At 38.6% G+C, this 24,354-nt stretch overlaps 1 protein-coding gene across 1 annotated transcript in view; it reads right to left on the reverse strand.

Moving 5' to 3' along the window:
• Positions 1-24,354, reverse strand: part of SLC36A4 (solute carrier family 36 member 4) — a gene marked incomplete at both ends in the record, with an annotated part of 123,927 nt that overhangs the window by 70,282 nt on the left and 29,291 nt on the right. Inside the window, 3 exons of the mRNA XM_082337932.1 lie at positions 1,522-1,691; positions 19,385-19,483; positions 20,754-20,981. Coding sequence (XP_082194058.1) covers positions 1,522-1,691; positions 19,385-19,483; positions 20,754-20,981 — 497 coding nt within the window. The remainder of the gene's footprint in view (positions 1-1,521; positions 1,692-19,384; positions 19,484-20,753; positions 20,982-24,354) is intronic.

The raw sequence follows: 24,354 nt of genomic DNA on the forward strand, positions 1-24,354 counted from the left end.
TTTTTTAAGAGCACTTCTCTTAAAGCACAAATAAACCCAGAGCTACCATTTAAAACAAGCTTTTCACTAATCATATCAACAACGAGCAATACTATGTAATATTACAAATAGAAATATATTCCCTTTCAGATGCATCATATAGACAGAATGGATACAGTAAAGACTTCTGTTTGAAGACTTCTGGTTTTTTAATGTATATGTACATCCAATGGAAGGACACAGTTAGATCTATATCATGAGCAATACGCCCCAAAAAACAGAACCACAGGAAAAAATAGGAAAAAAAAACACAAAAAAAACCACAAAACAGGCAAAAAACTGAGGCTTATTTTTACAATAGCAGTACAAAACCAAAACAAGCAAAAAAGCAACAAGAGAGACATGAAAATTCTAGCAACAAAAAAAACATTCATCCTTCAAGACACATTTTATTATCATTTAATGTATTTATCATTGGAATCAGTCAGGCAATTAAACAAAACTTTTTAAGAATATTAAAAACACATAGCTCACACTGACTCCAAGGAACAAAAATGGAAAAAGAGAGTGAAAAAGTAACACTTGAAAATTAAGAACATTCTTTAAATGTGTTCTTCTCTTTTTCAAAGAGTAAAGAAGAAGTCAGCATTCAGCTCGGCAAAGCAGGTTTCGTTTCACATAATTTGAGTTTTCACTACTTCAATATGCTACCATAATAGACATCAAACAACAAGTAGATGCAAGCATATAACAGGTAAGACATTACTTGATCAGAATGAAAACATTAAAATACTTTTCAGCTTTTACACCTGTGCCCTGCTGATATCACTAATTTTAGGCTCATCAGACATAAAGGTACTAAAAAAATTAAGAGTTATATTTAAATTAATAGTTACGGTATATATCCATCCATAGATAGATACAGAACTAAAAATGCACTAGATGAAACAGTCTTCAGCGTTTCTTCAGCACGTGGCATGTGGAGCTCTCGTAGCATTAGAAAAAAAGCTAAATAAAAATTATAGTATCCCTGAGACACTGGCAAGCGTAAGCTTAATTTTCCTGATAGCAAGCCATTGTTATGCATTATTCATGGACTTGCATCTGAACTACAAATCTATACACCTTTGATGTCTTCTATTCCAGTTTTTTACCTGCTAAACTCAATGACTCCACTAAAAAAGGCCACTATATTACTAGGATAGCGAAGGTGAAACTAACTGGTTTCAGAACTGCAATATAGCTGGTTGCAAACTGCATATTCCCTCCTTCAATACACCTGGAACTAGCTCCTGCTAGAGATGGAATACTTTACTACAAAGATCATTGATCTGTTTCCATACGCAATTCCTTTTAATACGCAAGAAATTGCTGGCTAGGATCATAGCTCAACTGCAGAAGGCACAGAGACAGTATATACAGTATACTTTTAAAAGAGCTTGAGCACCTATCAGCTATAAGCATGACAGCACTGAGGCATGGAACAACCTTCCAACATTTCTGCCTTCTAGATTACTGGTTTTAAGTCACATATGCACTTACCATATATCTTGTGGCAGGTTTAAAGTTATGCTGCCTTTGATTTCATCCCCAAAGCGCAGATACCCTAGAGTGGCTAACGAGATATACAAGGTCATAACTATTCCCATGCCAATATTCAGCGCCTGAGGGAAACGCGTGGTGTCCTTCATTCTGTTTTCCAGTGGGAGTACCTGGAAATAGAGGGAGAATCAATTACACTTTATGTCCTCACAGTAAGACTACTTTTCTCCCCGCTTTCAAAGCCAATTTCTGAAATTTAGGTGATGTTACTAATAAAGATTACTCTACAATAATGTTTTACAGCCTGGAAAATCACAATCTTTTATGCACCCAATAGAAATGTTCCGTTACTGTAAAGCACCTCTCTTGGTTGGAAAACAGCATCGGTGTGGAAATACAAAGCAATATTTAGAGGTTAGAAAAACTGACAAAAGAGAACTTCTGGTGCCCAGATGAAAATACACAGGCAATATGAGCAACACAATTTTTTTTTTTTTAACTGAACTGTTCAGAATCCAAGGGTAATTCTCCTATTTTTATTAGGTATGTCTGCCCCGTCAGTCTCCCTCACAGACAAACCTACCACGCACACGGCTGACACACAAGCTCGTGCTCAGTCCCAGCTCTCCCCGGACAGGAAGCTTGAGTCCACGACTACCAGAACACGGACCCATGCTCTTTTTCATTTTTCTGACAGAGATAAGGGCAGGCAGACTAAGCACCACTTTTCCTAAATGTAGTGTAGGTGCTTTGAGCCTGAAATACAGCCAAGCGAGCTTGCTGGGCTTGCCATCACTTCCAAGTGAAGATATAGGCATTACAACCATTACTGCATGCAGCTTGCTGGAGAGACTCCCCTTTACATGTACCACATAGTGTATAGAAAAATATACTTATTAAGTTCCAACTTAAGTTTTCAGCCACCAACACAAAATTTCCAGGCAAGGCAGGAAATCCAAGTAACAAGCTCACATGCTGCTCTTCCCATCTTGAATTTCATCAGCATAACAGATCCTTTTATGTCTTCATTAAGACACAAACTGAAGGTACGTGGATGCTCCTAGACAAGCATACTTTCCCCATGTCATTCAGAAGAACTGTACACTCATCTCAGATACTCAATATGGGATATAGTTCAAGATTAAAACACCTAATTTTGTGTGCCTACATGTAAGTAAAATGTCTAAGCTTCTGTAACGAAGATCAAAGAGCTAGTCAATAGAGTCAGTGGAATAAAGATCTCAGTTCAGCTTATCTTTCAGTTGACATGCAGGTTATATTGATTAACAGTATGACACTGTAATTAAACAAGCTTGTCATCTCTGGGCAACACTTATGTCAAATCTTTTACAGGGTTGCCCTGTAAAAGCTACTGTCTATCATACAAAATTGCTTTTTAAATGACTGAATATTTACTGGTTTCAATTTAACCAATGTAAGTTATGAAAAAAGCAGATTTCATCCACTAATTAACAAACAAATTGGTATATTTGAACTGCTGCCATGTTATTTTCTATAGGGCAATCATTTCTTTCTTCCTGGTCACTCACTGATATTCACCTCCTGACCTATCACTGAGTGTCAGCACTGCCAATCCATCCCACGGTGTTATATTCCTCTGACACTAGAAACCCTGAAGAAGTCGTTTTACACTTGGGAACAAAGAGATCTCTAAAAAGATGCACATTTGGAGGCATTTCCAAATTTTCATTCATCTTCAATTAAAATACATTATACATCGTAACTGAGGATCTTTATATAATTCAGAGCCTCCACTGCTGACGTTTTTCCTCCAGAAAGCAATCTGAGCTTGCACTGTAACTTAATTCGGTGGAGAATGCAAAATTTATACCAGGAAGAGTTTCAAAACTTAAATCAATTTTTAAATGACAGCGTTGAGCAGCAGAAAAAATACAAGAGGAGACAAGTGGCTAGAAGTATTACTTTACTGCCACACAGACAAAAAGTGTTCATTCCTCTAAACAAATTAAGCTTCTGTGACCGTACAGTACCTATCAAGTCATCTTTTTATATTTCACATTAAAAACAGCCAGGTAGGATAGACGGCACTTCAGATTCTTTTGCCCTCAGTTGCAATTAGATTGTTTTAATATACCTCCTTATTAAGAGCTTTGAAGGATGCAAATTACAGGCAATTTTTCCCTTCATCTGAGTTTTCCCATTCTTGAGTTCCTACAAACGGATAGCATTTGGGCCTGGACCAGTAACAAAAACACTCATTCAGCATGTATCTGTTAATTCTCTGGTGATTCAAAATGGAATCTATTTTCTGCATAAGTTCTGCCATGTTCTACAGCTTCTGGGAATCTTGACAAGCATAAATTGTTACAGCAAGATCTTATTCCAAGCTACTTCGTCTCTGCAGAGCTTTAATGGCAATTGCTTGTCCAGCTTACAGATATCAGGAGTCCCTTAATAACTTCACTGGCCCAGAGATTTGATTTCCAGTCTCTGCCATTTATCTTGTACATTCCTGGCAGGAGGGGGGCAATGCACTCAGACACACACCAGCCATGAAAAAAATCTCGTGTTTTTTCACCATGACTCCTGGCAGGAAAGGGATCCTCCAGGCTGCCTGCCCCGCTGAAGGACAGCAAAAGCAATCGGTAGGGGACTACTAATGGAGGAACAGAATCTCCTGTGGTTTCACAGTCAGAGGAAGCTCAAGTCAAAGACTATGGGACTGTTCATTATGATGCCTTCTTTCAGACAAATAAAGCCCGCCAGCTATTCACAAAAATGCGTAAGAGAAAGAAACTTGCTACTTTTTGGCTACATCTTCAATTGAAATAGCAAAATGTTACATATATATGACAAACACTAGCTATGGCCATTCTGAAAGGCAGGCATTAAAAGAAAGGAGATGTTTATATGACTGCACCAGATTTTAATAAATAACCATTATCACTAATGACATTTTGCACATATGTAATGCTTTAGATCAAATGCAGAATGGCTTCCAGTCCCTGTCCAGAGAGCAGAGCCGGAGGAAGGAGCACGCAGCACGCGGCCTTTGGGAGATAAGTGAGCAGCAGTCGGGAGCCAAAAGACAGCATGGGAGTTTTCCTGCTGAGCAGGACACGCTGCGAGGCAGCGAAGGGACTCAGGTCCGGCCTCCCAGGGACTTGACCCCCAGGGAGCTCCAGCAACCAGGACCAAAGCACTTGGCTCAGCCATTGCTGTGGGAGGGGGTGCAGATGGAGCCCAGAGACCTTGCTCAATACTGTGTGAGACTGCTGCGTCTGGCATAACAGAGGTGGTGACTTGCTGCAGGGCAAGGTCCCCTGCACCACCTTGAGCAGCCACCCCACCATGTCAGAGGATTGGACCATGACGAACTGCTGAGGGAAGACACAACCACCCAGATCTGAGGCTACAGGGACTATGAGGGCAGGGCTGAGGGCAGTGGTCACCTTACCTGCATGAAGTATGCTCTGTATTGCCAAGCCAGCATGAATTTATCAAGGATAAACCACACTTGGCCAATCTCATGGCCCTTTCTAATGAAAAGATTGACTCTACGGACAAGAGGAAAGCAGCAGATGTAAGTTACTTCAACTGTGCAAGGCTATCTATGCAGGACCCACAGCATCCTTTGTGACCAAATTAGAGAGAGAGGGACTGGACGGCAGGATTACAAGTTGGGTGAAAAACAGTCTGGACTAGAGGGCTCAGAGGGTGCTGAGTTCAACTGGAGACTGGTTATTTATGTTGGTCCTGCAGGGTTGATAGTAGGGGGTGATGCTGATTAATATCCTTGTTAATGACGGATGATGGGACAGAACATACCCTTAGCATGTTGGTAGTTGACATTAAGTTGGGAATAGTAGTTGATACAAAGGAGAGGAGAGCATCCGTTCAGAGGGACCTCAACAAGCTGGAGGACTGGGCAGAGAGAAACCTCAAGAAGCTAAACAAAAACAAAAGCGAAGTCCTCAACACTGGACAGAGTAATGCCACGCAGATGTAGAAGCTGAGGACTGTCATGCTAGGGAGCAGTTCTGCAGAAAGGGACCTGGGCATCCTGACAGACAGGAAGTTGAACATGAGTCAGCAGCCCACCTTTACGCAGGCTGTGCGTGCATGTGGGCTACACCAGCAAGAGAATAAGCAGCAGGTCAAAGAAAGTGATTCTTCCACTCTGCGGCACTTGAGAAACTGCACCTAGATACCATGTCCAGTTTTGGTCATCCAGTACAAGATGGACATTGACATATGGGGGGAGTCCAGCTGAGGGAGGTCAAGGTGGCTAGCAGGCTGGAGCACATGAGAGGCTGAGAGCCAAGTTAACTCATCCTGAAGAGAAGGCTAAGGCAAGGAATCTCCTTGAAGTCTTCAGCTAACCAAAGGAAGAGAGGGCTTGCAGAGAAGACCAAGCCAATTTCTAAGAGGTGCACTGTCAAAGAATGAGAAGCAACAGTCACTAGTTGCAACAAGAGGAATTTTCAGTTGGACACAAGGAAAAACAATTTTAGAAAGAGAACAGCTAATTGCTGGGACAGGCTACCAAGAGAGATTGTAGAGCCTCCATTCTCAGATACTTTCATAGCTCAGCTGGATAGGGTCCTGAGGAAACTAATCCAGCTGAAAGTAGACTGTTTTTTGAGCAGCAGTTCGGATTTGAGCACCTTCAGAGGTCTCTTCTAACTTAATTTTTCGCTGGTTCTATGGGCGCACATTGTCACCTCCAGCAAGATGCTATGATTTCTCATAGACCATATGTGAAAAAATTGAAAAAGTGATTATTATGAGAAATTGAATCTAGACATCAATATGTGAAGTAATGTGAAATCAATAGAATAAAGAGCAAGTACCATTTACAATTCCTCACAGGCAACCTACAACTATTGTTCTGTTCCATTCCATTCTTAACAGCTGTTTATATTTTATTTTTTAGTTTCTAATCTTTTCACATTTTAACAAACTTTTTTTACAGACCAGATTATCATACGATTGTCTATCTTAAACTTAGTTCATAAAGGAAAACAGAGGACCAGTGACACATACTATGTTCAATGTGCTTGAGTTCAGAGGAACCATTCAAATATAATTTTTTTTAAATTTCTACCTGTACTGCAATTTTATATCTTTTGCATTTAAACCCAGTCAGTCTGAAGACCCATGTTTCTCCAAGAAAACAAAGACCTAATTAAAAAAATAAAAAAGCAATTTAAAAACATTATAGGACAATTCTCTTAAGCATACTAACTCTTGCTTTTTAACTATCCATTAAATCAAGTTTACTCATTAAAGTCAATGATGTCACTTCATGAACACTAATGAGTAGGTCAAAGTAAAACATACCACATCTAAACCTGTGTTCCCACATCATCAACCTCACTTTAACGTTACAACCTTCATTTATCTGAATTTAAGGAAAAGATATGCAAAAAGAAATACAGGACAATAACGTTAGCCAAAGACACATTAACATACTTAGATCTTGAAGCATGCAGCACACTCCAAGCTAACAAGTAGCTCTATTGATTTCAGTAGGGAATGCTGCCGAGTTACCAACCAATAGTTTTCCATGCTTTTAGTCAGTGTTGGGTTTTGTAGCCTTGAGAAATTATATTTAAAAATGTTGATTTGTCCCTGCTTATCCTTGAGTTAGTAACAGGACTAGATCCGCCTCCAGACTGAACAGATGAGGATGCTAATGCAGTCTTTCTGGCATCACTCAGTCCAGGGGAGAGTGTCCCTTCCCAGCCCCAGTGGCAAGCCTTCCCAGGTTCAGGCACTCTCTCTGAGCAGCAGCAGGTGTCTCGAGCCAGTTGTTGTCACCACAGGAGATGCTTCCCTTGGCAGAACTGATCCCCAAAGAAATTATGCAAAGAACTTGAGCCAGGTTTTACAGTATCCAGTATCACCTATTCCAAACTAGCTGAAAAGTTCATACCTCACAGGATTAACACGAAGGCAAGGAACAACCAATTACACATATACTACACAAACTCCCTGCTCCCTAAGCTGTTAAATTCCACCAGGATCCAAAAGATCCGTGAAGTGTTCATAAGGAGACAGAGGCTGACGCCAGGTACGACGTGAGCCAGTGCTTGTTCTGACACTATGTCACTGCTGGGCAGCTGCTGGATAGATTTTCACTCTAAATTCCTTTCCAGTCCCTGTAGAGTCCCTGCTCCGATGACTTCACAAAGCCTAACATTTTAACTGAATGCAAAAGAGATAAAATACTTTTCACAAATGCTTTTTAGTTTTGGTTTTATTTCTTCCTTGTTGGAACACTGAAGCTGAACACTGAAGCTTGTCCTTTTTTTCTGAAGCCAGAAACTAATTTCACTTTTCAATTCTTTTAAATGATTGTCTTAAAAAGCTAACACCCTACTTAGATAACTTAATAACTCTGAAAGAAAAAAGGCACACCTCCAATTCTCTCTCTCTGTCCAATATTTGCATCACAACATCTTCTCTCAAATGGGATGCTGCATTAATTCAGTATCTCACACTAAGGCTTCAATGTTGCTCTACACTTGTCCAAACAACCATTTCTGCGATAATAGGCAGTATCATTAATCTAGTCCAATACCTCCCACACTCTTCAGACCTATAACCTATCACCACATATACAACCACTGCACAACCTAGTAATAGAAATACTATGGTGAGGGAAAATTTGGGGGAATAATCTTCTCTCCCAAGCAAGGTCACTAGGGGCAGATGCTGGAGGCAAGAGAACCGTGAGATCCATGAGATGAGTTAAGTTTCAGAATTTCAAAGGTTTGGGGTTTTTTTTAACTTTTTCTTTTAATGGGTCTTCTCCCTGCTTCTGATTTCCATGCTCTGTTTCCTTCATGCTCTTTCTCCCCCAGTTCACACTAGTCCCCATCATAGCCCTAAACACCTACGTAATCAAGTATTTTAGCCAAAAAATATTATTTTCATAATTTCTCATTTTCCATCATTTTTCTCCCTCATTAACTGAATAAATTCTCCATCTGTTTCTCTGTCCCCTGCTTTACAGAGATCTTCCTATAATTTCTGAGACATCGGCACATGATGCTACTATTATTTTACGTGGAACTTAATAATTGATTTCTTCAGTAACTATCAACCTTTGGTTTCTTAATTTACATAAAGACATAATCTATCTTCCTTTAATCCACCAAATAAAGTCAAAACTACCCATAATTTCTTGGCAATGAAGCGTAATTGAATCTTTGAAATAACCTGGCTAATCTACCATCATCCATTATGCAAAGTATCTCCCCTGTCATTTCAAGCTGCATGCAGTAGGTATAAACATCCCCCAGTAATACCACTGTCTCCTTATTCCTTGCCTTGAATATCCTGCTACATTCACTCTGTCTACAACTAAGCCACAAGGAACTGTTTAATTCTAATCAGAAATCTCTACTGTACGTTTTATACGGCTGGACCAAAAAAACCCACAAGAGAATTCAGCCTGCAGATAAACAGGTAAACTGTGATTTAATTGTCAAGGCCACTAAAAACTAATCTTGCAATGGATAACTTAGTAGCAGACATGCTTCATGTTTAAATACATATCCCTTTTTCAGGAAATACCACTAAAATAGCAAGAATGAAGCAATCCTCCATCCCTTACACTTTTAAAATAAGTACTTCAGGTAGAAGAGACAGCTATACAGAGGTTTTGATTAGTTCAGGGTACAGACAACTCAAGAATTTTGGAAAATTAAAACCAGTATATTTATCAACATTTACTCAGAAAAAAAAATCCATCTATAGCCATGCCCCACTGCAACAAAATAAAGCTCTGTTCATTCAAAGCAAGACAAGCTGAGGAAGCTGATATTGAAGGTATTCAAAGTGTATAAACATAAATTCTATTACCTAACCCCCAAAGACAGAAGATTGAAACCTCAGGAAACCAATGCAGCCCAGGCCTGGCCCATTCCTTCTTGTCTGCAGAAGGTCCCATGAATTCATTTGTTCACTGAAAGGTGGATCTACAACCCTACAGCATACTGGGGAACTGTCTGCACAAAAAGTAGGGTTTCTCCAAGTAGAATAATGATCATAACATATGTCTATTACATTGCTACGTTTTGCTTGCCTGTCCTTGTCCATCTCCTCTTTCACTGTAGAGAAAAAGTCTTATGCAATATTTTGAGCAACAAGCTTTTATTCCATCACTTTTAGATACATTTTTAAAGCTTGCTCTCTTGAGGAACATACAGAACGTCACTATTTTGCAACAAATGCAATAAACAATCTGATTTTCCTTAACAGATGACATTCAAATAAAAGGGTGGCTACTATTACCCAAGGAAAGACGCAAGCCAAATGGTGACTGAACATCAATTTTTACAGTAAAAGGTTTATACAAAATAGATAAATCCAGAAGCAAAGTTCTCATTACAGAACCCTAACGTCTGAAATCTGCTGAGCAAGTCCAATCACTCCAAAAACCAATCTTCTCAGATTCCAGCAAAGCAGTTTCCTATCTGTTTCACCAGGAATGTGGCGCTTTCTCCATTTTTTTTTCACTTTTCACTTTTTTATGCTTAAGAGATTATTTTTCACTCCTTTATAACATTTATTTACTCTTTAGCTTGCTCTGAAATTTAACAGAAGCTACACAATTTTGCGTACTATCGTGTCTTATCTGACTTTATTCATGAATGAAATCTAAAATACTTCCCCACAATGCAAACTGTAAACTAAAAAGAGCATCTTAGTTCTGTCACTAATGTTTTAAAATATTTGTCCTGCCAAAATCATTAAAGTGCTATATGCTTTGCTGTTCTTTACATTAGCATGCAATTTTATCCAGCAAAAGATATATGTCAATAGAAAACTTATGTTCTTAATTAATCAGACAATACCAGCCACACTCTTCAGTTTTACTTCCCCCCCCCCCGCATTTGGAACTGTAGCCTACAGACTATACAATATTATATTCTAGCATGTCCTCTATAACTTATGCTACTCTCAAGATTTCTACAGGATAAATGATAAAAGAAAATATGAGTTAGAAACACACAAGTGTTGCTGGAGAGTATATTTCAGTGCAATAATACATAAAGGTACAGTACATGACCAAGTATTTCTGGACTCTTTCTAGTTCATGAGTTAAAAATTAAGTTTCCCAAAGCCGCAATGACACAAACATTTATGCCAGCCAAGGATCAAACCCACATCAAATTTAAATCACCTTAAAATAAGTTATAATGATCACAAAGTTCTCGCCTATCTGTATCTGCTTCTTTGCAGGCAGGACCCAAACAATTTATGAACTTTAAGCTGTTTCAACGCAAATGACCTAAAAAAAGGTCTTCCCAAAAGGTCTTTTGACTTTTATCCAAAATGCTTTTCCACAGATATGTTGCTTTAGCTTCTAAAGCGACATGGGACAAAGTATACATATATTGCAAGGTCCTGGATGGGGCTGAGCAAATTCCATGACTGCAGACGTAAAAAAATAAATGACAATGTTTTCCATCGAGGATTAACGAGTATCACAGGAAATAAACAGGATTAAGGATCCTAGAACATTTTACAACTCTAAATACAGAAATTCCTCTATCCTGGAATAAGGAACATTGAAAAGAGCCATGCACGCTCCTGGACCAAGACAATTAAAACCCAACAAGACCCCAACATAGAAAGCCTAGCAATAGAAAGAGTTTTGCAATTCACATCTTACATTTTAACATGACCACCATCCAAAGAAATAGCCATCTTATTTTAAAAAAAAAAAAAAAATCAATCCATCCAAAACAGAAGGGAGGGAAGACATTGACGATTGTATTTGCTTTTCTTAGAAGAACAGAAAGTTTCATACACTTCCATTTGACATGAAAGCACAGCATCTTGACAGGTAAACTACTCATTGCTTTTTCTATGAAGGTCTCAAACAGCTCGAGTACAAGACAAGTTGAAGAATACACGGAGTACAAGACAAGTTGAAGAATACACAACTTATCACTGCCTACTATAATCTTCTTATTTCAAATGCCTTTGCCATTACAACATTTTTCCTTTCTACCTGTCTTATTTCCTTTACGATTTTTTTTCTGCTGCTCTTGGCAAATCAATATGATTTTTAAGCCTCAATGTTTGTTAGGGAACCACTACTGATGCTTGCAGAAGTGTTCAACAGTGGATGATTAGGGCTCTTTCAAATCCGGGAGAACATGTATTCATAAAAATTTTTTTGGTTTAGGAATACTATTCTTCAGCAAACATTCAAGAAGATCACCGAGTTTAAAAGTTCTTTGACAAAACTGTAGGTCTATTAACATCTAGTATTTTGAGCCATACAACAAAATCACTTTTTTTTTTTAAACTGTTGTCTCCATCATGCTTGATCCAATAAATGTAAATTATTTTCTGACTTGCAGTAGATTTAATTTACAAAATAAATATGTTGGCAAAATATTTAAGAGGCAAATGAGAACTTAAATTTTATTTTTTATTATTATATATACACACACAGGCACATACGGTGCAATGCTACTTTCATCAATGAAAAGGCTGTTCAGAGACTGAGAAGAAAACTGTTATAGATGGTAAAGTTGAGATGCTGCCAATTAAATAACAGATATGAAAGGCTAAAACTTTAGCTACGTTCAAAAGGTTTGCCACATAATAAAGACTCGTATTTAAATATTACTTAGACAATTCCATACACTGCAGATAAGTACTCACTCAGAACATATCAGAAAGGAGGAAGAAATCTTACCCGAGACCATTACAAGTAAGTGCAAAATAGCAGCAGCTTACAAGGATGACAGGATGATGGGCCAGGGGGAACAAAAAAAATCTGACACCAAAAAAGCAAAATAAACTACAAAAAATATTCCTACCTGAAATTATTTAACTACGCTGCTTACTTATACATATAATTAGTATAAGAAGTATGTGTCTCTCTCTGGCTCTACTGCATGTATACTTAAGACAGACAAGTTTTCCATCTTAAGACAGGGTCACATCTAAACAGAAGAATTAGCTTTTGTCTCTCACTGAAGCCATGTATATCAGACCCCAAAACCCACCTACCACAAGCTGGCAAAGCAGAACACAACAGCTTGGCACACTGTCACTCTTACTCTTTTCCCATTTCACAGAATCACATAATGATTTCAGGCGAGCAAGTAGTAAACTTAAATGCCTTTATTTTTCTATTTGTGTAAATGCATGTGTATCTTAGGTTTTCTAAGGAAAAAGAAACATTTGAATGTTGTGAGCATCAGTTATAGGATGCTGCCTGAAAGAAAGTTATACTCAGGAGTCTTCTGTTTGTGTTAGCGAGACTCTCCGTAAATATAGGGAGTACTGAAGTTAGAATATGGACAAACAAATGGGTCTCCAGGGTAAAAGGAAGTTTCTCCATACTCAGGAAGTGAGGGATATCAGTAAGGAATGTTTAACTTGATAAAGAGGTAATATCAAGTTGCCTGAGATTTTATCAACATTCAGCTGAATACAGCAGATGATGAATTTTTAACAGTTTCTGACACAACATTTTTTTATCTGCTATTTCTAACAACATTCTCTGTTTCTACACATTTGCCCATAATCTTTTTCCTCCTCTCTTACATTAATTATCTTCAGAAAACATCCAAACCAAGTGATTTTGCACAGTAGCTGTAACACGCCTCTTGCTGACAAGACATTTAAACTCCACATTTACCATGCACATTTAGGACTATGTCATCTCCAGAGTCATCAAATCCAGTCACCTACACTTGGGTGTCCAAATGCAAAAAAATTCTCTAAGAACTCCCATCCTCTATATTTTTGATGATACAAGCCTTTCAATCATCTCAGAAGAACACCAATGAAATTGATACACCCTGGTCTAGAGATGCCCTGAGCAGATTTATGATGCCTTGTTACCTGTTAAATGTCTGTTTCTGACAAATCCAGTCTGGTCTTAAAGACAACAGAAGAGTGCCATTGGGTTTCATTAATTTTTTTAAAGGATAATACTAATATGGCAAAAGAATTTTTGACAAAGAGAGGCTTTTATCTCAACGCCACAGGCCTAACAAGTTCATCTGCATCACTTTCAAAATCCAAGTAACGACATTTTAGAATTATAATCCACTTAATTTTCCATTTCTTAAATCTCCTGGAATTGGTTAGCTGCTGCCTAATGTGATTCCAGAGCCTGTCTGTTCATATACAAATACCACCCTACCTTCTACTGCAAAGCTGTGATATCCAAGTTCAAAAGCAGTTTCAACAGACATCTTCAAGTAATAGGCTAAAATATCAGAAGCCTTATTTTCCAAACCTGAAATTGATGTTGGAAAGTAACATTTTCTCTTCGCTACGCTAATCAGTCTGCAGCACTCAACAAGGAAAAAAAAAACATACTCAATTTTACAAACCGTACTTAGCATATTTATAAGTAATAGAAAAGAAAAATTATCTTCCTTGTTTAAATGTTATGAATCTATTTCATCCTCCTTCCCCCTGAAGCTTATATTAAAATATCACTTCCACATTTGGATTTGGTTTTTATACCTCAAACAAGAAAGCCAACCAGAGTTTCACTGCAAAACATTCATTAAGTGTAACTGCTATTATATAAGCATAACATTATGCAAAGCTAGTACCTGCACATGGTAATGCTACAGACGTAGCCAAGCCCGAAGGCTTTGGTTTTACACTCTTCTGAAAAGTATGTTCAAGAGGTTTAACTACATTTTGGGCACACTCAGGAGCACAGTCTGAAGTTACTTTTTGATTCAATAACAAAAATCTCACATTCATTGTAAAACCAGACCTACTCACCTTTGGAACATGAAAGAGGCTCTCGAACATGGTTCTTACAAAATAATGCGACACGTTCTGTGAAAGACATGTTCACTCCATTATATCACCTGCGGCTCCTGTATTCAAGAAGCAGTGTTGGTACTCTCTTCTCTTCTGCGGGCTGAACAGCAGCCCCGTGATTTGCCAGGTAGCATCATCTGGCACAGGGAACCCCCAGCCAGAGAGAAGCCAAAGCACAGAGGGAAAGAAGCAGCTGCAGATTCTCCCATCCCTAGCAGAGCCCTGTACTCAAGAAGGTCCACAGAGGGCTGAATATAGATTCTCCAGCTCCTAACCAACATATTATTGCCTTCTGAACAGAAATCCTCACTTTAAAGGTTAAAACAAAACCAAGTATCTAAAATGGTCTGTTGTATCCAGAGTACTGCATTTCTGTCGCTACTACTGTTTCTGATGCCACTAGTCAACACGATTTTCACAAGGTCACCCTGATGATCTTAAGATCTTAACTTACAAGTGTTGAAATCCCAAACCAACTCTCAACACTATGAATGATAACCACCAGATGGACAGTACTGAGCTCTCGGTTCCTCTTTGTTAACTCCGTGTTAAGGGATCAGTGGGTAACCCTGCTGCCAACTCCTCCTGCTAGCACACAGCGATCACTACCACATGGCTGCCAAGACATCCACAATTTGCAGCAGGTACCTTACACCGATCAGCAGTGACCCCGTTTCTACAGACACCTCAAACAGGGAGCAAAGAAATGAATAGTACAAGCAACAGACTGCAGCGCTTTTTAATCCTGTTGTTACACGTATCAGAGTTTAGCATGCATTAACATTAATCAGCCCTTTGGTGGCACTAACCTTATTTCTGCTGTAGTAGCTGTAGCAACAAATGAACAACTTGCCTGGACTTTAGCAAAATGACAAAAACTGTTCAAATCTGCCTTCAAATAAGAGTTTAGATTGATCTTGCAGGCAGATATGAACAGCTCGATTCATCATATTAATATAATCAATTCATCATATTAATTATTTCTTATTTTAATGACAATATCTCAAAATAGTTTTGATAACACTGGCTGATGAAATGTTTAACTAGCTCTTAGTATTACAACAGTACTAGTTTCTAGGCACTGCCTTGGTTTACTTGAGATTCCAAATTTCAATGATAAATAGGCTACCCTTCCTCCTTTGAGTTATTACAGACACAAGTCAGTAAAATTAAGGTTTTTAAAGTCTATTTATCTAGGGATCGACTATAGCTAAAGCAACGAAACTCCAAATTACTTCCATACTGCTGATTTTCTTATTACACGGGGGCAGCTAATCAGTTCTAAACTAATGACAGATTTTAACCAAAACCCATGTTCCTACACACATCATCTAAAAGACAAATACACTCTCTCGAGATCAAGAAGAAAATCTTACTAGGAATCTGCTGACTCACTGCACATCCCCGAATCACATTCCCCATAGTGAACAGGACTTCAGACTCCTCTGTTTAATTAGTCTCACTAATTTTAATAGAGTTACTAAAGAACTACGGTCATACTTTAAGTGATGACAAGTGCTAAACTAAAAGAAAAGAAGGAAAAAAAAAAAATCAATAAATAAAAAGCTTTTGGAAACAATGGGATGAAAACAAAAATCAGTGCTAGAGCATTTCCCTTGCAGTCTATTATTTGGTTCAAAGAAACCAGACAAACTTGTTTCCATACTGAGTATGACATTATGAACTGACAATTATTTTCCTTCTACATTAGCCACTCCCCTGTTAATGAAAACAAAGCCAATTAAGTATCTTTGAAAAGAAATCCTCCTGACTGCTATGGCTAAGGTGTACTGTTTTATACTGTGCCTTACAGATCATTTATTCCTCTACTCAAATTGTTGATCATTAAATATTCCTAGTCGGAAAGACCATTTTACACAGAACAATGGTGGAAGAGAAACCACACTGATGGCATTTTTTCTCTCTTGTCAGGTGCTGCTTAAGATGACTTAACCAGCTCAAAAAACTCAGAATTTCATCTGCTGTCCCTGTTCATAAACATTTAATAATCTGGCAACTCTCAGATGAGTTCAGTCTAAATTATAATAAAGTATGTTTGGAATCAAGGAAAAGGAAAAACGAGACCTCAGAACTGTTTAAGACTAACTTATTGCATAAAATGAAACAACCATAATCAACTTTTCTGATAAAATTAAGACCTTAAGTCTTCTGTTTATAATGTCATTTTCAGATAGCTTCACAGAAATAAGTGTTATTTGCAAGACGTTCCAGAACAAAATCTAAAATCAAGCCTCTAACATCAAGACCAAGATTAGGGAAATTGTTTTGGAGTGCCTGCAGTCAGAGAGCGCAGACTAAGGAGCCAGTCTAATTCAGCGGTGTGGTTTCTTCTCCTTATCAGAGCTATTCAACCACATGGATATAAGAACAACAGTAATTAAGACACAGAATAACAGGTTATCACAAATTAGCAACTGACTATGTGAATATTCTTAATCCATTGTAATGTGAATTGAAACGCATTAGCTTACATCTCAATGAAAGAATTTTAAACGTGTTTCACTTCACATTTGCAAGGGTCACAAACACACACACCCCCCTCTCTCTCTCTCAGTTGAGTCTGTGATGGTAACTTACTGAGCCGTAATAACTAGTTATCAATTAAATGAATCACCAAGAACTGTATGAAATGCTAAGTATTTGAAGTGGAAACGTGTCTCTCTGTTCACTCCACTCATCTTTTTTATTTCATGCTTAAACAACTTTATTTAGTACTGATTATTCAAACCCAGAAAGTATTTTTTTTTCTTCAAATCTTCTCTATGGTGCATGCAACTAAGAACACAGAGCAAATATTACACGTGTTGAAAATATCCCTGAGAGGCACAGGCATACTGATATCATTCTACATATAGGGAAGAAACATTAAGCTCTAGATTGTCACTTTTACTATAATTCTAATTTGTAAAGGTAGCCACATTATTTTAATGGTCTTGTGTAATGTACACACACACACACAAAGTATATCAAACCATAATGAACATAAACATTTAATTTGTTTGTAAACACCAGTAACAAAGTGAAAAAACTAAAACGCACTCTTCATTTGCTTTGAAGAGTAAGTAAATTATGATCAAGTAAGAAATTGAGACAGCTGATACAGAAACATATACAATAACTGTGTAACACTAATATCTAATAATATCAAGCAATATTTTTATGTTTTAAAGGTACAATTCGAATGAACCCTACATTATATGCTCTTGAATAAAAGCAGGAAAAAAGTTTGGGGTTCTTAAAGAGGGCATTAGTGACAACCAGGGATTCAATCAAGCACAACTCTCTGGGCAGTTCTTTAAAGGTTTACATCGGAAGTCAATGTTACTGCTGCTGATGTAAATTTAAGGAGCTGTCTAACATGGGATCTAATGTGCCAGAAAATAATTACCATCAATCAATTCCCTACCTATAATTCAATAAACTATCGCTACCCAATGGTAAGCCTTCCACACTGCCCTGAGGCTCACCGGACTCTCATTTGGGATTTCCTGGCTACAAATACACACCCACACGCTGTGCCGCACATGAGCAACAAATCTAATACAACTGGGACCTACATCAGACCTACTGTAGATGACTTGCATTTACACACATGCAGTAAGTGCAGTCTGTCCCAGACAGACTATACAATTTAAGAGCAAGAAGCTTAGTATAGCCCAGTTTATCAGATTCACTGAGTGTGGTTTTTTGCTCAAGGCTTGTAGGCATCAAACAATCCCAGACAAATGGCTCCTTTGCTACGACAGAACTTGCAGATGACAAAAGGAAAGATGTCCAGGTACACTCAGATATACGGCAGCTAAACCTCTGCATCAGTCAGTTCACAGTTGGAGAAACGGTCAACAACAGTTTGAGAAATGGAGACTCAGAGTCACTAGATCCACATATACCGTGTGTAAAAACACACTTCTGTAACATAGTAGAGTTAAAAGTTTTTCCTATTCAGCTCTTCTGGCAGTGATAATACAGCAGCAGGGTGAAATACTCTGGTTTAATGCAGTACTGACAGTTTCAGAAAAGAGATTTGAAAACTCTCCCATGTTATGTCAATGACAATCATTTCAGATTAATTGCATACTGGTTTGGGGTTGGTTTGGTTGGGGTTTTGGAGGGTGGGGGTGTTGTTTGCTCGTTTTTTAGTTTTAAGCGTACAGTAACGCTTGCTGAAGTATGTAATTATATTAGTAATAAATAAAGTGTATATAGTAATTTCCCAACAGTTTAAAGACATTATGACCTACCATTCCCAGAAGCCTGTTTGGCTATTTTTTAAAATATGCCATGTGGAACAAAACTGCTATTTTGCAAACTTTGCTAGTGTGAGATGCAATCAGAAAGCCCTTAGAAACAGTAATAAGTGAATAAGAGATTTTAAAAGATCCACTTTTAAAAACCAAATTTTCAGACTGACAGATCTATTTAATTGACATGTTTCTGGAAACAATGAGGAATTGAGGTTCATTGTCAGAAGGCCATGAATCAAAAAAATATTCTGAAATTTCTATCCTTTTTCTTATCATTTCCATCTATGTCCAGTCACATCTACAGACAAGTTTGAAGCAGGAAGAATAATGCATTTCTAATAAATCACTTTGTCCTCTGTGATCCCAAAGGAAAAGAAGAATGCTGAATATATTTCTATTTTTACACCCTCATCACCTAAAATTGAGCTCCTGAATCATTATAATATCATCATATTATTAGCTGAGTATTATGTTATTATATAACATATTATGATACTAGTTATTCTTACACTATTGTCTCAATCTATTTGGAACTAAAGACATTCTTGTAATTTGGGAAGGTGCTAAGTGTCCAAGTAGCAATCGGTATTCACCAAACTCCCCTTTGACGGGGATGTTGTGTCCTCAACTTTTGCCTTATTTCACAAGAGAAATTAACCCTTTCCGTATCAACATGGGAGATTAGTGCTTCAACAAAAACAACTACATAACAACAGGAGTAAAACTGCCTGTATCCTATTGTCCAGCACAGATTCACGTATTTTGAAGAGTCAGTAAAAAGCACTTACCACACCGATTCCTTCAAAAGCAAATATTGCAGTCCCAAAAAACAGTGGGTATTTCTTCCAGCCAACCACAGGAGGCAGTTTTCGAGGATCTACTATATCCTGAAGAAAACAAAGCAAAACAGTGCTATTTAAAGTGCATTAGCTGTTCCTACAATTTTGATTGACGTGTTATGCTATGGAAAACTCAGTACATGTTGACAGCGGTGCATACATCGCTATTTACAATCCCTGGTTTTCCTCCCATACTTAGTCCTTTATATACATTCATAGCCACCTTCCCACCCATACACAGACACTTACAGATATATTTATTCTAGGTTCACATTACTGACGCTAGAAATTTTCACAATTATCACACTGGTGTATATGAGTGAGCATCAATTAAAGCAAAAGGGAAAGCTCACACCTCAAGCTTATTCTTCTGCAAACTTATGCCATTCTCAGAATATTGCCTTTTCTAATCTGCTTGCATACTGCACAGATATTCTTCATAACCATAAGGGACAGTAAAAGAAAATCTTTTTTAGTACAAGCTGAGTTCCTGCAGAAAAATTAATTACTCTCTATCTCCTCCAATCTCTCCTATGTAACTGCTCCTGCCTCCTTGCCCAGCCAATACCTCTCTCTGGCTTTTCTGCCTTCCTCCCCATCCTCCGCTTCCACTCGTTTTATACACTCATGTGAAAGCTTTCTCAAACAATAGTGGCACTCACCACTTATCTACATCATGTGTGCAACTGTGTCTATCACTTATCACTTTTCAAAAATCATAAGAAAGAAAAATGTACAGGTTTCTACATGTGATTTTTTTTTAGCCATCAGTTTAATTTCTTCCATTATGAAATGCCTCCAAATATTAAAAACAGCAGCAACCCAGAAAAATGCAGGACCTGTTCAACTTCTCGGGAGATGGAAGCCTGCAATATGTATTCTTAAAGGGTAACTCTTAATTTCTTCCTGACTGTACTGGAGAAACACTAGAAACAAACGTTGCGGTTGAAACTGTTCTGCTGCTGCAACAAGATGATTGACCACAGATTAAAGCCTTGCAAGTTCTGTGTGCAACCCATAAAAATTCACATATTCTTCCACTCAAGGATTCCAAGTCATTACAATACATATTTTTATTATCGTAAGTGCAGCAATATTATCCTTTCTTTCAAAAGTACTGTAAAAGTCCGTGTTTAAAGCATGTCTCAAGTATTAAGGCACCTCCTTAAATTAAGATGCCTCAATAAAATACAAGATAATTCTGCCTTTCAGAAATTGTCCATCTGTACATATCTATCAGAGATCAACTGCCACATGCAACAAATACAACTCACCACACTGGAAAAAAAAAAAAGATGATAAACTTTTTTATACTCACTCTAACAATATACTGGTAAATGATCACCAGGCTGACAGCCATGGACAGATTGGCAAGCAATGAAAGCAAGGACAGGCTCTTAAGGTCACGGATAAAGACCAGGAGGATCAGGAACGGCAGGAAACACAGCATGTATATTCGTAAATCAGTACTCCTTTTCTCAGAAGAACTGCTGGTGGCACTGACATTTATGGGAGCAGTCTTGTTTTCCAAGAAACCTTCATGGACCTGTAGAAAACAAAACAAAACAAAACACCAAAAAACATGCTGAACAGTGGTAGCACTGAGTCTCTGTATACGGTCACATCGCTGTTTTTCTATAGGGGAATTTGTCCCTCTGCTTTACCTGCTGAGTGTCAGGCGTTTCAGGACCCTTGTACTTTCAGTGTACAAGGCACTTTTAGCAAGTGTTTCATCCTTAAGACAAATCATGAAATCAGCACCTGAAAGAGTCTTTATCCTATTTAGTCTGAATCACTGACTAAAGAGGAAACCCACATGAGCAGTTTAGACCAGATTCCTTTCAGAAAGGGAGAGTTTGGCAAAATGAATGTAAGTGAGATGGATCTAGGCTTAAATATTTGAGTTTGAATTTTCCTAAGGAGAGTAAGGGGGTGAGATGATCAACTGCTATTGTACCCGAGTTCAGCGCCTAATAACCTTATGCCTTTGCCATGCACATCATACCAGCATACATACAAAATAATGTTAGAATATGAACCTGCCTTTCTTTTAATTCAAATTATCTTATTTTTCACTCTTCACTCTTTCATTAATCAACATTAACTCAACTTTAAAAACCATGAACTCTGTGAGAGTTGAGTCCTGTATCCATTAAATTGATATAAATTAATGCCCATAGACAAACAGTAGTACACAATGTGAAAGTGTATTAGGCTTTTCTGTAGATAACATTATAATGGTTGCCTATGGTGCAATTCAGAAGGCTGAGTTTGGCACCATTCACAACTCTCATTGCTTCTTTTGGAAAAATGTTAATGTGGCTGTAACTGCCAAAATTTTGTTTTGTGGAAATATATTCTGTGCTATGTACACGCCCTGATCAAAACGTCAAGAACTGGTGGTTATTATGCTTGCTGCAAACTGATAACAGTTCAAATCCATTTGTTTTAAATCTTATTATGCCTTTTCCCTAGGAGTGTATCCTTTCCTTTTCCCTTCCATTGCATTCGCCATCTTACAAACTCCCACCATCAGTGATGAAGGAGTTAGTATGTGAATTATTACAGGAGCTTGACCCCTACAAATCGATGAGCCCTGACGCCATCCACCTGAGGGTGTTGAGAGAGCTGGCTGATGTCATTGCAGAACCACTCTCTATAATCTTCGAGAAGTCATGGAGATCAGGAGATGTCCCAGAGGACTAGAGGAAGGCAAACGTTACCCCTATCTACAAGAAGGGCTCAAGGGAGGATCCAGGTAATTATAGGCCCATCAGTCTTACTTCAATCCCCGGGAAAGTCATGGAACGGATCCTCCTGGGGGCCATCACGAGTCAAATGACACATGTGATGGGAAAAGCCAACACGGCTTCACAAAAGGCAGATCGTGTCTGACAAATCTGGTGGCCTTCTATGATAAAGTGACCTGCTCAGTTGACATGGGGCGAGCGGTCAATGTTGTCTACTTGGACTTCTCCAAGGCCTTCGATACGGTTCCCCACGGCCTCCTCCTGGAGAAACTGATGCGTTATGGCCTGGACAAGCGGTCTGTGCAGTGGGTGAGGAATTGGCTGACGGGCCACACCCAAAGGGTGGTGGTAAATAGCTCTTTTTCAAACTGGCAACCAGTCACAAGTGGGGTCCCCCAGGGATCGATATTGGGCCCAATGCTATTCAATATCTTCCTAAGTGATCTGGATAATGGGATCAAGTGTACCTTGATGAAGTTTGCCAATGATACCAAACTAAGTGGGCAAGTAGACACTCTGGAAGGGAGAGCCACCCTGCAGGAAGATCTGGATAGGCTGGAAGAGTGGGCTAACAAGAACCTTATGAAGTTCAACAAGGACAAGTGTAAGGTCTTGCACCTAGGAAAACATAATCCAGGAGTGCAGCTCAGACTGGGATCCACCTGGCTGGGGAGCAGCTCTGTGGAAAGGGACCTGGCGGTCCTGGTGGACAGGAAGCTCAACATGAGTGAACAGGGTGCTGCTGTGGCCAAGAAGGCCGATAGGATGCTGGGTTGCATCAACAACGGCATCACCAGCAGAGATAAAGAAGTCATTATCCCACTCTACTCAGCGCTTGTCAGGCCACACCTGGAATACTGTGTACAGTTCTGGTCCACACTATACAAAAAAGATGTGGACAGGCTGGAGGAGGTCCAGAGAAGGGCCACCAAGATGATCAAGGGTCTGGGAAGCCTGCCGCATGAGGATAGGCTGAGAGAGCTGGGTTTGTTCAGCCTTGAGAAAAGGAGGCTTAGACATGATCTCATCACCATGATCCAGTGTTTAAAGGGTGGCTACAAAGAAGATGGAGACTCCCTTTTTACTAGGAGTCATATGGTAAGGACAAGGGGTAACGGGCACAAGTTACTCCCAGGGAGATTCCGATTGGACACAAGAGGAAAATTTTTCACAATAACAGTCAATCATTGGAATAATCTCCCCAGGGAACTGGTTGACTCCGCTATGCTGAACATGTTTAAGACTCAGCTGGACAGGGTGCTGGGCCATCTCGTCTAGATTGTGCCAAAAAGGTTGGACCACATGATCCTTGAGGTCCCTTCCAACCTGGTATTCTATGATTCTATGAAATCAGCACATGACTGTGCTTAATACGTTCATGCTGTAGAAAGCCTCTGGCCTGATGACTACGAAAAGATACCTAGACAGTGAAAAAAAAATAGTTCCTTATAGCACAAAGAGATGGGATATAGCACAAAAATGGGAAATCAATATGTAACAAAACAACTGAAGACAATACTCTGACTCCTACGTACTGTCAGGCAACCAACTACTATAGCCACAGTCTTAAAACTTAATATAGAACTGAACTCAGAGGAAGACCGTATAACTCTGCAATCCCAGGAAGTTTACAAGTGTAGCAATAATTAAATGTTATTACCCTTATCACATAGTTCACAGGCATGGTCCCAAGACTGATTAATTTATGGGCAATTCTTTCAACATGGTTTGTTCTTTAAAATGTCAGATCTGTGCAAGTGAAATAATAAGATCATAGATCCGGCTTCAAAAATCCACCCATTAAGCTGTTACAATAACAGGTGCAAGTATTACCATCACAATGTAAGTTTTTATGAAGCCACAGCAGTCCTCAGCAAACACCACAATTACCAGTACTTACTGGCATCTATTTTATTTTATAGGTCACAGTAACTTAGGGCTATTAATTTTTTACTTTGAGGAAGAGGACAAAGTGGAGAAAAGAGAACAAGTTGGAGATATGGTTGGCAATCAAGAGATCACTGGGACTGTGATACTTTCATGAGGCAGAGGGAGTTGGTTGATCATGTAAAACCAAGTGTATGTAAACCAAGTCATTCAAATTGGCAAGTTTGCCAAAACTCAGACTTTAGAAGTCTAGGAGGGAAAATAATTGCACAGTTCACTTTA

This window comes from Platalea leucorodia (assembly GCF_965183815.1).
Source record: "Platalea leucorodia genome assembly, chromosome: 2".
Lineage (NCBI taxonomy): Eukaryota > Metazoa > Chordata > Aves > Pelecaniformes > Threskiornithidae > Platalea > Platalea leucorodia.